Source organism: Cloeon dipterum, chromosome 1 (assembly GCF_949628265.1).
Source record: "Cloeon dipterum chromosome 1, ieCloDipt1.1, whole genome shotgun sequence".
NCBI lineage: Eukaryota > Metazoa > Arthropoda > Insecta > Ephemeroptera > Baetidae > Cloeon > Cloeon dipterum.
Genome location: NC_088786.1, coordinates 6,175,980 through 6,191,223, shown reverse-complemented (window position 1 = coordinate 6,191,223; position 15,244 = coordinate 6,175,980). Strand labels below are relative to the sequence as shown.

The 15,244-nt window shown below is 39.8% G+C and overlaps 2 protein-coding genes across 2 annotated transcripts; one reads left to right on the top strand and one right to left on the bottom strand.

The window, feature by feature from the left end:
• Nucleotides 1-587: 587 nt before the first annotated feature.
• On the bottom strand, nt 588-6,553 carry LOC135948291 (uncharacterized). Its single transcript, XM_065497501.1, has 6 exons — nt 6,199-6,553; nt 4,013-4,376; nt 3,598-3,684; nt 3,302-3,469; nt 2,940-3,125; nt 588-2,769 (listed from the first exon to the last, which is right to left on the bottom strand). The coding sequence occupies exons 1-6, from the start codon at nt 6,383-6,385 to the stop codon at nt 1,989-1,991; spliced, it is 1,773 nt and encodes a 590-aa protein (XP_065353573.1). The 5' UTR covers nt 6,386-6,553; the 3' UTR covers nt 588-1,988.
• Nucleotides 6,554-8,802: 2,249 nt separating this feature from the next.
• Nucleotides 8,803-13,221, top strand: LOC135948283 (mucin-2-like). The gene is made up of 2 exons (XM_065497491.1): nt 8,803-8,859; nt 8,916-13,221. Exons 1-2 carry the CDS (start codon nt 8,815-8,817, stop codon nt 13,131-13,133), a joined length of 4,263 nt encoding a protein of 1,420 aa, XP_065353563.1. The 5' UTR covers nt 8,803-8,814; the 3' UTR covers nt 13,134-13,221.
• The last annotated feature ends 2,023 nt before the right edge of the window (nt 13,222-15,244 follow it).

Here is a 15,244-nt window from a genome sequence, read left to right as displayed (position 1 = left end):
AGCATAATTATGGGTTTAAAAACTGACTGGAAATTTCCCAGTTACTTATTTTTTAGCACACAAAATATTTGTGAGGTTTAGTTGCGGTTTAATTGGCGCGGTTTGGACGCAGTTTCGGTTTTGAAATCTTAAGTAGAAGCGGTTGCGGTTTTGCTTCAAGCGATTTTCGTGCGGTTGCGGATTAAAAATTTACCCCGCGCAAAGCACTACCAAAAAACAAATTCCCCTCCGTGAAATGTATTGGACGAATTGCTATCTGCATAGGCCTCGCTTTCGAGGAGGTCCAGGGCCAAGTGGACGACTACCGTGAAAACGTAACTTGCTTCAAGAGTTGCTTCTGGTTAAATCATATTTACACCGGCGAGACATTATAATTTCTTTCTCTATTATTTTGTTGAGTTGGAAACGGCGCTGACCACACACTTGCAGCACTTCTTGCCTCCTCATAATTGCGCCTTTTATCTCGACTCGGCGCGTCAGTTGCTGCTGGGATGGTGGGCTCAACCTGATCGAATCTTCGAGTCGACCTTCCTGGCCCTGGAGAAGGTGCTGATCGGTGAGAAGGTTCAGAAAATTATAGGTACAGGTGGATTTTCACATTTTTATTTCTACAAACTACTTCAACAAATTAGTGTTTTTGCTACAAGATTCAACATCCAAAAATATTGTTAGCCGTCTTTGAGACATTTGCTTTTACAAAAGTACCACAGTGCGTTTATTTATTAATCCACTGCATATGATATACTATCAAGAATTTTAAACATATTTTGTATTTCAGATGAAATGGAGCAGTCCAATCAATCAATTCACATTGCTACACCAGGAAGACATAGGTGGACCAAAATTATTTACGGAGCTCAGTTTAATGGTCAAGAGACATACAGAAATTTGAATGAATATAGCTTTCGGTTTATAAGTATATATTTCCAAGTGAAAGCTATAAGCCCCTGTAAACTTTAAAAGTTAGTGGGTTAGTGCTAAAATAATAAAATTTACTTTTTGAAAAAATTAAAAGACTGTCTCGTTTTAATTTGAGCCTATATTATGGGTTTAAGAACTTATTGAATGTTTTCCAATCACAAACATTGATTTTCCGAGTTAAAAGTAGCTATTACCACAGCCCAAAACAAATTGTTACAATCACAACAGTCCAAAAATGGCGAAAATTTCTCATATGCACTGATCCCAGCAATCACAAACTAGCAAGATCGAATGTTCACTATGCCAGAAAGATTTTAAATGTATTTGAAAATGTCGAATTTTAACTTTAAAGACACACTTTAAATCGAATAAAGCATGCAGCTTTAATATTATGCTACGCGATAATTTGTTTGCGTGCCAGAAGAATCGCACATTAGTTTTAAAAATTCAGTTTGGAAAATTGCAAATAGTTTTAACAAGTATTAAAAAATTAATTCAATCGCTCTTTCTATAAGACATTATTTGGCAATCTACTCATGGAACAGAAAACTAGCGCGAGAAATTATAAAAATATAAACATATATATCAAAAGAATCGATACAATCAAACTCTTTAACTATCAACAGTTATGTGTATACATCTTTTCAATGGGTTAAGTAACACTTGAATTTCAGAGTTTGCCAAATTTCTCGAAAATTTCATTAGATTTTTCGCTTGATTTCAATTTCTCTCATTGTCATCTATCCATCGATGAGAGTTTTTAGGTAAGTATGTCTGTCATCACGAAATAAATCACGATTTTAAATAAGGAAACAGTAGTCGCCGCTTGATTAGCATGCAAAGTTTGCTGCTGATTTCCTTGAAAATTTAATGTAAAGGTCAGATCGTTTCTAAATATTTTGGTTGAGATATACATTAGACAAACTCTTTAAATTTTCTCCTGTTTGAAACAAAATTTCCAATTGAAAAACTTGATTTTAAAAATTTTGTTTTTCGTTTCAAACCTCTCTGGGAGCCGCTAAAATCGCCAAATCAAAAAATGACGATCTTCTGGCTGGAGCACATTTTTACACTGGTGAGAGAAAATTTCGCTCTCTATCAGTTGGAACATGCACATATTCCCAAAATTTCCTGAAGGGAGAAGTGATCCTGCTCTTTATATCAGCCCAATGAATCCGGCTCCACATCTCCAGCAGATTTTCCCAAATTACCATAATTGAACTCTTTAAGGGCAGCCAATAATTCTGTCTACAATACTCAGTTGTGGCTTTTTTGTATTCTTCATGAGGAAAAATGCGGTACACCAGCATTGCCAATTTGTAGAAAAAATTGAGAATATTGATAACAAATGGAACAGGATTTTGACTCGAGAAAACAACGCACAAAAGAGAAAGGAGCACGTCAGAAAAAACTAGATGCTGGGAGACATGGAAAGACGGTTCATCTCCAGAAGCCAACAGTTTCAATTCGGCCCAGAGAATTCGATCTGCTAACCATTCACAATGGTTCGACACCAAATTTCTAAGAGAGGCAAGTTTGTCAGCTAACTTGCGTTTGATCCAGGGATACACACCCAGAATATCATTCACTAAGTTCAAAATGATAATAACATCCCGACTATAGCAGATGAAATATATTACGGACGCAAAATTCATCACGAGGATTGAAATTGCAATTGTGGGAATAGCCCACGATCCCAAATTTTGCAGGTCAGCAGATGGCAAGCTAAGTGGTAGTTTTTCCAGTGTTGCATTGACTGAGTCATTGGGATGGCAGCCATTCATCTGGCTCAATTCGGTAGGGTTAAGCTGCGGCGTAGCTCCGTGGTGTTCGGTGGCCACTTTTTTGCTGGAGAATTCATAAAATAAACATTAACTTTTTCTAAGCGTTGCATTTGTAGATTTGAAAGTTGTGGTATTTTTTCCAAGTATATGAAATTAAATACAAAATAAATATTTAAGTAACCAGTTTGTTATAACAAATTGTGAAAAATATTTGGCTTTGAAAAGAAAACTTACTCAGTTGCCACAAAAGGGAGTAAAGGTTCAGCGGAGGCATTGTCATCTTGTTTTGAGCAGCGTGAAGATGTTTCTGATGTTGGGCTCCAGTAGGTTGGTGGTTTCGAGGAACAAGCGTCTTCGGCCTCAATGGTCGGGGATCTTGAATCTGGAATGGCTCCGAGGTGTTCATGGATCACTTTGTTCCTGAAACATTATCATTCCATCAATTTACCAAATAAGAAATTGGTTGCTTAAAAATATCTTCAAAAATGTAAGCAAAAGAATGGTTAACTGATTTTGTACTTAACCCATTTCTAATTAAAACTCTCTGTTCCTCAAGGGACCATAATACATTCCCATTTGGCTGACGATAGACTTACTCTGAAAAAGTCAACGTGGGAGGCATTATTTCATTGACGGGAGGTTCAGTCTGACGTTGATTTCCGCTGCTTGCTTCACTTTCCACTTGAACCTGTTCAGGCCAGTTGTTTTCATCGGTCCGAACATCTTCCAAATTTTCGCACTCATTCTCTGCAACTGCTGAAACCCTACAAAACCAGCAAACATTTAACTATTTTTGGCAACTTTTATTTAAGGCTTTGAAAAGGAAAAATAAATTTACCCTAAATTGAAAAAATGATATTTTTCTATTGAAGTGCATTAAATTTATACTTACAAGCCATTTCTGATTGTTAAGGTTTCACTTTCCCCATCATGCTTTCCAGTGGCCGGTACTATTGTTCTGAGATGTTTCACGAAACAACTGCAACAAATAATCAATAATAATTACATAGTAAATTTGCAGTTTCTTTGATAAATCAAGAAAATTAAACGATGTCGTTTAAGTCATAATTCTCAATATTTTCCCAGAAGGGCTTAAAAAAGCAGTTTCTGGACGGCAAAACAAATAAAAATCATTTTAAAATAGAGAAAAACAAATTAAATTTTGTACATTGTGCAAAAAGGCACAACCAACAATAGACTTTTAATCACTCAAAAATCATTCAGAAATACTTGTATATGACATTGAAAATGCCATTCAATTTAATTCTAATAATTGGTGAATTTTAATCGAATTATTATTTACTAACTTCCAACTGGACATGACGGGCAAACAGAAAGTGAAGATTGCGTGAAGAGCACGGATGGCGAAGCAGAACGACTCGTCCAGCTGGTAGGTGTAAATTATCGCCACGATTGAAAGTCCCACGAAGGCCAACAGCGAATTGGCCAAATATCCTGCTTTTTGTTGGTACCACTCATACGCATTCTTGAAAAGGGACAAGAAATACGCAAACGAAGCCCACATCTCTTCCCGTTGCAATCCTGGTGCGTTTCGCTGCACGAGCGTATTTTCATTTTTAGGTGATGACGCCATGGTGCTGTCCGTGTCCGACCTAGCTGCTGGGTGCTCATGCATCTCGTTTCTATGATATGTCATTGCTGAATCCGACCCTGAAAAGTATGTGGCAGATATTTATAAAGTTGTAAGCTGTAAATTTGTGAATATAGGGGCTGGCTCGAAATATTTTAGCATGTAAATATGTGTTAAAATAAAACTTTCCTTTATTCCTCGGGAAATTTTAAAAAATCTATACTTTTTATGTTTGAAAATTAAAATTGAGCTTTAGATATACTGAGTCGAAACTGGTTGGGAAAATAAATTGACGCTGTTAGCAATTAGGAAATAAGATGTCACACTTTTACTTCAACAAAATTAATAAAGATGTAAATAATTCGCATTTTGTATTATTTTGTGATAGTTAAAAATCCCGAATATCCCCTATTCATTAAGCTAGATTCAATCTGTAAGGCGGCGTCTTTTTTGTTATCAGACGAGCGTTGGAGAAATGGAGCGGCAAAAACATTTTGACGTCATTACTAACTTTTATCTGTGGCTCAGTCACCCGTGGTTCAGCGGATATCGTTGGGCCGTTTGTATGATTTTGCTTTTCCAACCCTCAAACGAAGGGAAATTTTATCTTTAAAAGCATAAAAAGCAGGCACTTACTGCAAAATTTACCCGTACATAAAACATTTATAAATTATACTCTCATTAAATAGTCATGAAGTTAATTTTCCTATGCAGCTCTCTTTCAGTCTCTGAAAAATCGGTTGCAAATAAGTTTAACCTAATCAAGCATTGCGTCTCCTTATTGAAAATAATGAATTATTATGCAAAAAGCAAAATTTAGCTCAAAATTCGCACTCCGCTGAATAGAAAAAATCATTGAAACTCTATTTAAAATGTATATTTAATTTCATAAATTGATTTTCCGAAAATTTCCATACAGTATATGTACAGGAATAATCGAAGAAAATATAGCCAACCGCTGAAATATTAAAATTCACCTCCTTGCTCTTTTGATTATCACTCAGTTGAGAGCAAAATTATTTCATTTCATTCGGACATATTTAATTAATTTTCAGATTCAGATGCCATAGTGGTAGAGAAATTATTTCCCTTATTTCCTTCAAACATAATCCCACTAAAATGAAAAGCTTCCTTAAACAAATCTTTTACAAAATAGGCCAGGAAAATCGAGATTTCTCAAGCCCTTTATTTTAAAACGGATATTTAATCAGAGGAGTCTAACGAGAGCCGATCAAAGTGCTGTTCTCTAAATTAATTTTATTATTATTATTTATTATATTAGACACCAACGGTGTACAACACAGAGTACATTATATAACGATATTATTTAACTGCAATTTCTTATATTTAGCAGCTTGAAATAAGGTAGTTGTATTATTTTTACAATTCAGGAAATGATACATGTCTATACCGCTAAATTAATTTTCTGTCCAAAAAAGTGATCTACAATTGAATCACCTCTCCCAGAGAGAACATCTTGTTTCCAACAAATGGTCCTTCGTATTCATTTTTAGTTCATTAACCAAATATTCTAAAATTAAAAAATGCCCCCCAGCATCAGAGTGGACAGCTAGCTTGTTTGCATGGGATAGAAAGATAGTAAAAAACTGAAGCAATAATACACCAAATTCATTTTGTACTAATTATTGTATGGAGATAGAAATTTAGAAAAAATTATAATATGAAATTAATAACACTATTTTAAACGGTAACATTTGTGGTTGTAAAAAAAGTCAATGTACCTACGTGGACCGCATTTAATTGAAATGGCATCATATTGGCATAATATCAAACGTATAATATTTTACGTCATTTCCTGCGGTCGATTATAAATTTTTGAAAATATGAATTGAGAGTTAATTTGCAAAATTTTATAAAATGTCGCAAACATTGAAAACTTACCCTTGTAGTGGTCCGGATTTGATGTTGCAGCTGGGAAAAGAGGCGGCATCTCATTTTCTGACTCTTCGCTGCTGAGGCCTGCACCCCTGCCCATCCAGGATGCTACATTGTTGCCCATGCCTACATAATGATCCGACGACTTCTTTCGTTTTGATAAATTGGAGCTACCCAAAACGCAGCATTGCATGAGTGTGTGCGATTGCGATGAGTGATAAAGTGAAGCAACACGAAGTTATTTTACATCATCACTACATAAGACTTTTCAGTCTTATATAGTTCGACTTTCTTAATTACATTCTGCTAAAAGGGCTAAAAGGAAAATCGCGAGACACAGCCTAACCGTTCCCCCTTCCAGCTGATGTTGATGCTGCGGGATTCCCAAGAGATGAATCTACTCCAAAAAGTTGTGATGTTGGCCGCGAGAATTCGCTCCTAGTTGCGCACAGCCACACACAATGATTAAACTTTTCTCTGGTTCACCTCTGCTGGCTTTTCTCGCGGCGAGCTGAGCCGCTTTTATATTTTGGTGAAATGAATTATTAGCTAAGTCAATGATTGGGAGTATATTCATCTGTATTTAAAATAAAAACTATAATTGAAATAAGCTTACTAAATAAACCGAATAATCAATCGTATTTTGATTATAGGCCTTTTGGCAAATCATAATAAAGTTGCAAAACTTAGAATTTTCATCAACATTGCAATCGTCAAAAATCTAGGGTATCAGCTTTTTAAGCCATTAAAGTGGATTGAATCAGGGGCAACAATTGGAAATTATTTGAACTGTTGGATAAGCAGTTGATCGATAAACAATTTCGACATTTTAATTCACAAACTATTTTTACTCCATCTCATTACTGCAGCACACACGCTGTTAAAACAATTTTTTGGATGGATTGCATCGTGGAATATCCATATGTAAAAAATCTGCCAAGCTTTAGGACTTAGGAAACTTTTACTCTCCTTAAATTGCACACTGGGAAAGTGGTAGAGCTGATTAAAGTTATATTACCGTCGGAAGGTACGACCTGGAGCGGATGAACCGTTTTGCAAGTTTTGCAAGAAGTGCCGGCGGTGCATGCAGCCGCGGCCGCAGGTGCATCGCCACCGATGCCAGCACAACCGGCATGATCTTGGAGCAATAATTAGTGATTTCACCGGTTGGAGTCTAATATTGATATATTTGAAATTAAAAAAAAAATTACTCTAAGCAAAATTTCCACAAAATTGGAATCACAGACTGGATATTTTTGGCTGTAACACTACTATATATTGACACAATAATTTAGGACATTTTTTTTCTGAAGAAATAAATATTTTCTGAAGAAATAAATACCTTTAAAAGGTGATTCGACATAAATGTAGACATGTGGCACCATATTTGACCAGTAGGGAAAAACCTCGAGCCTCTGAGATCTAGGCCGACGATTTGCAAATATTTTTCCACTGCTGATCGCTAGTGAGATTGCGTTAGCAATATTTCAACCACTGATTTATTACCAAGCAGCTGCAACATTTTAAACTTGAAATGACAACCCCCATCTAGATTAACTTTACAGACCAGATTCAAATCAAGCACACCGATAAATTAAAACTTCTAAAAGTTAGCTCTCGTCAGCACCAATATTTTAAGCATGACAGCCCACGAGATTGTTTTTCGGATAAAAATGGTTCTGGATCTGAAACTAGCACACAAACAAATGAAAATTATCGAAAATTACCCGTTTAAAATTTTCTACAAGAAACTTTATTCATTATCCCTAAGAAATTTTGATCAAAAATAATTATTAATGGTAATTCTGTTATAGCCTGTAGTGTAGACGAACATAATATTTAAGAAAATTAATTCTGTGACACTTACTTCATGTAGAGCAGGAGAAGAGCATCCAGTTTGTAGAGCAGGGTGACCGCGAAGGGAATCATTACGAAGGCGAAAATAGCCACCGCCAGGGTGATTTGTCCGATTTTGGGGCGCTTCCACAAAAGTGAGGCGATAGGCACTGAGATCAAGAAGAGTTGCATGTCGCACGAGAGGTACCATGACTGGAACATGCACTGCAACATAGTGATCAACGTGTGTTTTTAAAAAGGACGGTATGAAAGATTTAACGCGAAGAAGAGAGTTGAGATTAGGCAACTGGCTTATCAAGTCTGTCATGCAGGTTGCCCCTACGGCCGGGTCACAAAGTGATCGAGTGAGAAAAAAGAGTAAAAATTTGATTGCATAACATTTTTTGGTTTGATAAAACTTACGGAAACGATGCTACACAATTTAAAATTAGTAGCTTTCATTGTTACTTTACGTCAAGGAAAATAAATACTTAGGAGATAATTATTTAAAAATTCATCACTTATTAAGAGTCAGAACCTTAATACGTCATTGATAGCAACGTGAGAGCACCACGTACAAATTTTTGGCGCTGGTATGTAGAGCATCACGCGAAAACATGAAGCATTACATTTTCAGTGAGTGACATGTGCCAAAGTGATAAACGAAGACTGGATAAAAATCACATATATATTAGATTTTAAATTTTTAACTAACAGAAATTGTGGTGGTGGATTCGATATAAATACGGCTTGAAAACTCAATTCCATATCATACGTTCTCTCAACATGGGGAAGTTATGGACATTGCTATTTTTACTAGCAGCGTACGAGGTAAGTTGTTTCCTATGTTAAAAATTCACTTTTTTAAACAAAATACTTTGTCAAAGCTGGTGCTCACAGCGAGTGTTCCAGTTGATAAGACAACAACTGGTCCCGTGCCAAAGCCGAATGCCGTAACAACCACAAAGAAGCCGACCACGACAACAACCAAAAAACCAACAACAACAAAGAAGCCAACCACGACAACAACAAAAAAACCAACAACAACAAAGAAACCGACTACGACAACAACCAAAAAACCAACTACAACAAAGAAACCGACTACAACAACAACCAAAAAACCAACTACAACAAAGAAACCGACTACGACAACAACCAAAAAACCAACTACAACAAAGAAACCGACCACGACAACAACCAAAAAACCAACCACGACAACAACCAAGAAACCAACAACAACCAAAAAACCAACCACGACAACAACCAAGAAACCAACAACAACCAAAAAACCAACCACGACAACAACCAAGAAACCAACAACAACCAAAAAACCAACCACGACAACAACCAAGAAACCAACCACAACAACCACTAAAAAACCCACAACCACAACCACTAAAAAACCAACAACGACAACCACCAGTAAAACATCTACAACAAAATCAACTACAACTACCCCAACCACTGAACCTACTACGACCACTGAACCTACTACGACCACTGAACCTACCACGACCACTGATACTACCACAAGCACTGACACTACCACGACCACTGACACAACCACAACCACTGACACATCCACAACCACCCAAACAACCACGACCACTGAAACTACTACAACTACCCCAACCACCACTACGACCACGCCGCCAACTACCATGTCCACTGACACTACCACAACCACCCCAACTACCACGTCCACTGACACTTCCACAACCACCCCAACTACCACGTCCACTGACACTACCACAACCACCCCAACTACCACGACCACTGAAACTACTACCACAACACCAACAACTACTACGACGACGCCGACAATTACCACGTCCACTGAAACTACTACAACTACCCTAACCACCACTACGACGACGCCAACAACAACCACGACCACGCCTACCACGACCACTGAAACTACTACAACTACCCCTACCACCACTACGACGACGCCGACAACTACCACGACGACGCCTACTACAATAACTACCACAACACCAACCATGACTACGACGACGCCGGCAACTACCACGTCCACTGAAACTACTACAACTACCCCAACCACCACTACGACGACGCCTACTACAACTACCACAACACCAACCACTACTACGACGACGCCGACAATTACCACGACCACTGAAACTACTACAACTACTCTAACCACCACTACGACGACGCCGACAACTACCACGACGACGCCTACTACAATAACTACCACAACACCAACCATGACTACGACGACGCCGGCAACTACCACGTCCACTGAAACTACTACAACTACCCCAACCACCACTACGACGACGCCTACTACAACTACCACAACACCAACCACTACTACGACGACGCCGACAATTACCACGACCACTGAAACTACTACAACTACTCTAACCACCACTACGACGACGCCGACAACTACCACGACGACGCCTACTACAATAACTACCACAACACCAACCACTACTACGACGACACCGACAATTACCACGACCACTGAAACTACTACAACTACTCTAACCACCACTACGACGACGCCGACAACTACCACGACGACGCCTACTACAATAACTACCACAACACCAACCATGACTACGACGACGCCGGCAACTACCACGTCCACTGAAACTACTACAACTACCCCAACCACTACCACGACCACGCCTACAACAACTACCACAACACCAACCACTACTACGACGACGCCGACAATTACCACGACCACTGAAACTACTACAACTACTCTAACCACCACTACGACGACGCCGACAACTACCACGACGACGCCTACTACAACAACTATCACACCAACCACCACTACGACCACGCCTACTACAACAACTTCCACACCAACCACAAGTACCACAACACCAACCACCACTACGACGACGCCGACAACTACCACGACCACCGAAAGTACTACAACTGCCCCAACCACCACCACGACCACGCCGACAACTACCACGACCACCGAAACTACTACAACTACCCCAACCACTACCACGACCACGCCGACAACTACCACGACCACTGAAACTACTACAACTACCCCAACTACCACGACCACTGAAACTACTACAACTACCCCAACTACCACGACCACCGAAACTACTACAACTACCCCAACTACCACCACGACCACGCCGACAACTACCACGACCACTGAAACTACTACAACTACCCCAACGACAACTACGACCACGCCGACAACTACCACGACCACCGAATCAACTACAACTACCCCAACCACTACCACGACCACGCCGACAACTACCACGACCACCGAAAGTACTACAACTACCCCAACTACCACCACGACCACGCCGACAACTACCACGACCACTGAAACTACTACAACTACCCCAACCACTACCACGACCACGCCGACAACTACCACGACCACTGAAACTACTACAACTACCCCAACGACAACCACACCGACAACTACCACAACTACCCCAACTAGCACCACGACCACGCCGACAACTACCACGACCACTGAAACTACTACAACTACCCCAACCACCACCACGACCACGTCGCTAACTACCACGACCATCGAAACTACTACAACTGCCCCCACTACCACGACCACTGAAACTACTACAACTATCCCAACTACCACGACCACCGAAACTACTACAACTACCCCAACTACCACGACCACCGAAACTACTACAACTACCCCAACCACTACCACGACCACGCCGACAACTACCACGATCACCGAAACTACTACAACTACCCCAACCACTACCACGACCACGCCGACAACTACCACGACCACTGAAACTACTACAACTACCCCCACTACCACGACCACTGAAACTACTACAACTATCCCAACTACCACGACCACCGAAACAACTACAACTACCCCAACAACTACCACGACCACGCCGACAACTACCACGACCACTGAAACTACTACTACTACCCCAACCACTACCACGACCACGCCGACAACTACCACGACCACTGACACTACTACTACTACCCCGACTACCACGACTACTGAAACTACTACAACTACCCCAACCACTACCACGACCACGCCGACAACTACCACGACCACCGAAACTACTACAACTACCCCAACCACTACCACGACCACGCCGACAACTACCACGACCACTGACACTACTACTACTACCCCAACTACCACGACCACTGAAACTACTACAACTACCCCAACCACTACCACGACCACGCCGACAACTACCACGACCACCGAAACTACTACAACTACCCCAACCACTACCACGACCACGCCGACAACTACCACGACCACCGAAACTACTACAACTACCCCAACCACTACCACGACCACACCGACAACTACCACGACCACTGACACTACTACTACTACCCCAACTACCACGACCACCGAAACTACTACAACTACCCCAACCACTACCACGACCACGCCGACAACTACCACGACCACCGAAACTACTACAACTACCCCAACCACTACCACGACCACGCCGACAACTACCACGACCACTGACACTACTACTACTACCCCAACTACCACGACCACTGAAACTACTACAACTACCCCAACCACTACCACGACCACGCCGACAACTACCACGACCACCGAAACTACTACAACTACCCCAACCACTACCACGACCACGCCGACAACTACCACGACCACCGAAACTACTACAACTACCCCAACCACTACCACGACCACACCGACAACTACCACGACCACTGACACTACTACTACTACCCCAACTACCACGACCACCGAAACTACTACAACTACCCCAACCACTACCACGACCACGCCGACAACTACCACGACCACCGAAACTACTACAACTACCCCAACCACTACCACGACCACGCCGACAACTACCACGACCACCGAAACTACTACAACTACCCCAACCACTACCACGACCACGCCGACAACTACCACGACCACCGAAACTACTACAACTACCCCAACCACTACCACGACCACGCCGACAACTACCACGACCACCGAAACTACTACAACTACCCCAACCACTACCACGACCACGCCGACAACTACCACGACCACTGACACTACTACTACTACTACTACCCCAACTACGACCACCACATTATGATCTTCTTGGTAATGATTTTGATTGACATAATTTGGTTTAAACATACTGTAAACAGATTGGATGAATAAAATTCGGCAATAAATTTTTATATGTTTTATTTTAAAAAATATTTTATATGTAAGTGATTTTGTTTAAATATTTAAGTTAGCAGAGAACATAATGTACGGAAGTACTTAGCGAGAACAAAAATATTTGTCAGACAATTTTATTGCAACAAAAATTTCATTCATTTTTCAGTACATCTTAATTTATATAAAAAAATTGCTAATCAAAAAGTGAAAAAGGCGCACAATGCACAAGCGATCAAGTTGCTGAAATGTCGGCAAATGAAAAGTTATTGGATTTGTCATTTTTCGCCTAATTTATCCTGGCATACGACTAATTTAGAAGAGAAAGAAAAAAGCATTTTCAGACTTTGGTTGCAACGTCAATTCCACTGCGGCTTAAGCGGCCAAGCAGCCGTAATGAGCCGGCGGCGCATGCACAAAGAGCACGTACACGGCACTTGTGAATAATTAATCGCAGTATAGGACGAGCACTTCTCTATCCCGCCAAGTGCAAAACTCAAAAAAGGGGCTTTTAAATTTATTAAATTTCGAGTGAAAATCGAAAAAGTCAAAATATCGTGCAGTGTTTTTCGTGTTTTTGATGACCTGAGCAAATGAAAAATTGGTATGTTTCAATTAATATATGCAAATTAAAAAAAACCTAAACGAAATGACCAAATGTATTTATCTTAAAACCGAAAATATTTTTGAAAGCATTCATTTCAAACACAGCAATAGAATTTCAAATATACGCCGCAATTCTAAATCTCCTAAGGCTTAAGACTCATTGTTTTATATTATTACAAATATAAGCATTTTTAATTATAATTTGATAATTCTAACCTTTGCGTCAGTGTAGACATAGAGTTGTTGATGTAAAGCAGGTTGGCCCACCAGTTCTTACAATCGAGTGCAGCCGGCATTGAATAGAGCTTGATGCCGCGCATGCACTTTATGTGGTGCTCGTCGGCGAGACCGCGAGAGCCGCCTCGAAGCTCGGGGGATTTGACACCACTTGGGGTGTCACGTTCCAGTCAGAGATTGGAAAAATTCAAAAATACAGTTTGGGGCGCGGACTACTTTAAGTTGAACAGTGCTCGCTTGTCGTTTAAGGAAAAATATAGAAAGGCCAATTTTATATACATAAAACGGTGTGGTTCTCGGGTAGCGATCGGGGCGGCCGGCGGCCGCGCCTTCACAGGCACATGTTGGGGCAAATCAGGCCGAGTCACGACATTAATAAAGAGGAGATTAAATAGTCAATCAGATTGTGTGAAGGGAAATTTAGAATACGCACCGATTTAATGAAATTTAGAAGACGCTTTTCAATTTATAAAAATCAGGAGTGGTCTGAATTTATGTGACATTGTAGTAAAAAGGCAGAAGTGGCAAAGAGCCGAAATTTGTGAGAGTTTAATTGTTTTTTTCAAACTGCACAAGCTGTGATTATTCGACATAATTCTAAATAATATTTTACTCTCAATATTCACCAATTAAAAACACGCTAAATGTCAACTGCGACCTCACAATATATCCTAGCAAAACATTTTCCTCTCGCTCCTCAATTTTACGGAGATGTTTTAAAAATGTTCTCGTTTTGACCAGCAAGTTATGCGCAAAGTCACAAAAATATTTTTATAAGCTACATTTTATGATAACCTGCATCTTATTGTTAGGAGAAATTTAAACTTTATAGCAAGTTGCTTTTTTGGCAGAACACTGTTCAGTTGGAAATTTTTGGAATAATCACAAATTTGTCCAAAAGTATGAAAAACGTACAAATTTAATTCGTTGTTAGGCGGCAATTACAAAAAAATACACAACTTTAAATGAAACCTTAATTGGCTATTTGAAATCTGTTAAAATTTTGAGTGAATTTATAGTCCGAATAAAGCTGTAACTATATTAAATTAAACTCTATCAAATGCGGTGGTGAGAATACACCTTTATTTCAGATTAAAAGGTGCAATATTATCTACTTGTAAAACATAATACTATCAAAGAGCAGAATATTTGAACAACAATAATACAGGAGGAAATAGCCAATCGTCAATTGTCTAGAAT

Bases quoted from the DNA above. Each gene is read 5' to 3' on its own strand.
- LOC135948291 (XM_065497501.1), bottom strand. From the start codon at position 6,385: ATGCAATGCTGCGTTTTGGGTAGCTCCAATTTATCAAAACGAAAGAAG. The intron at 4,377-6,198 runs GTAAGTTTTCAA...CATACTTTTCAG, and splicing joins AAATCCGGACCACTACAAGG to GGTCGGATTCAGCAATGACA. The intron at 3,470-3,597 runs GTAAGTATAAAT...CTGGTTTTGTAG, and splicing joins TTAACAATCAGAAATGGCTT to GGTTTCAGCAGTTGCAGAGA.
- LOC135948283 (XM_065497491.1), top strand. From the start codon at position 8,815: ATGGGGAAGTTATGGACATTGCTATTTTTACTAGCAGCGTACGAG. The intron at 8,860-8,915 runs GTAAGTTGTTTC...ACTTTGTCAAAG, and splicing joins TTTTACTAGCAGCGTACGAG to CTGGTGCTCACAGCGAGTGT.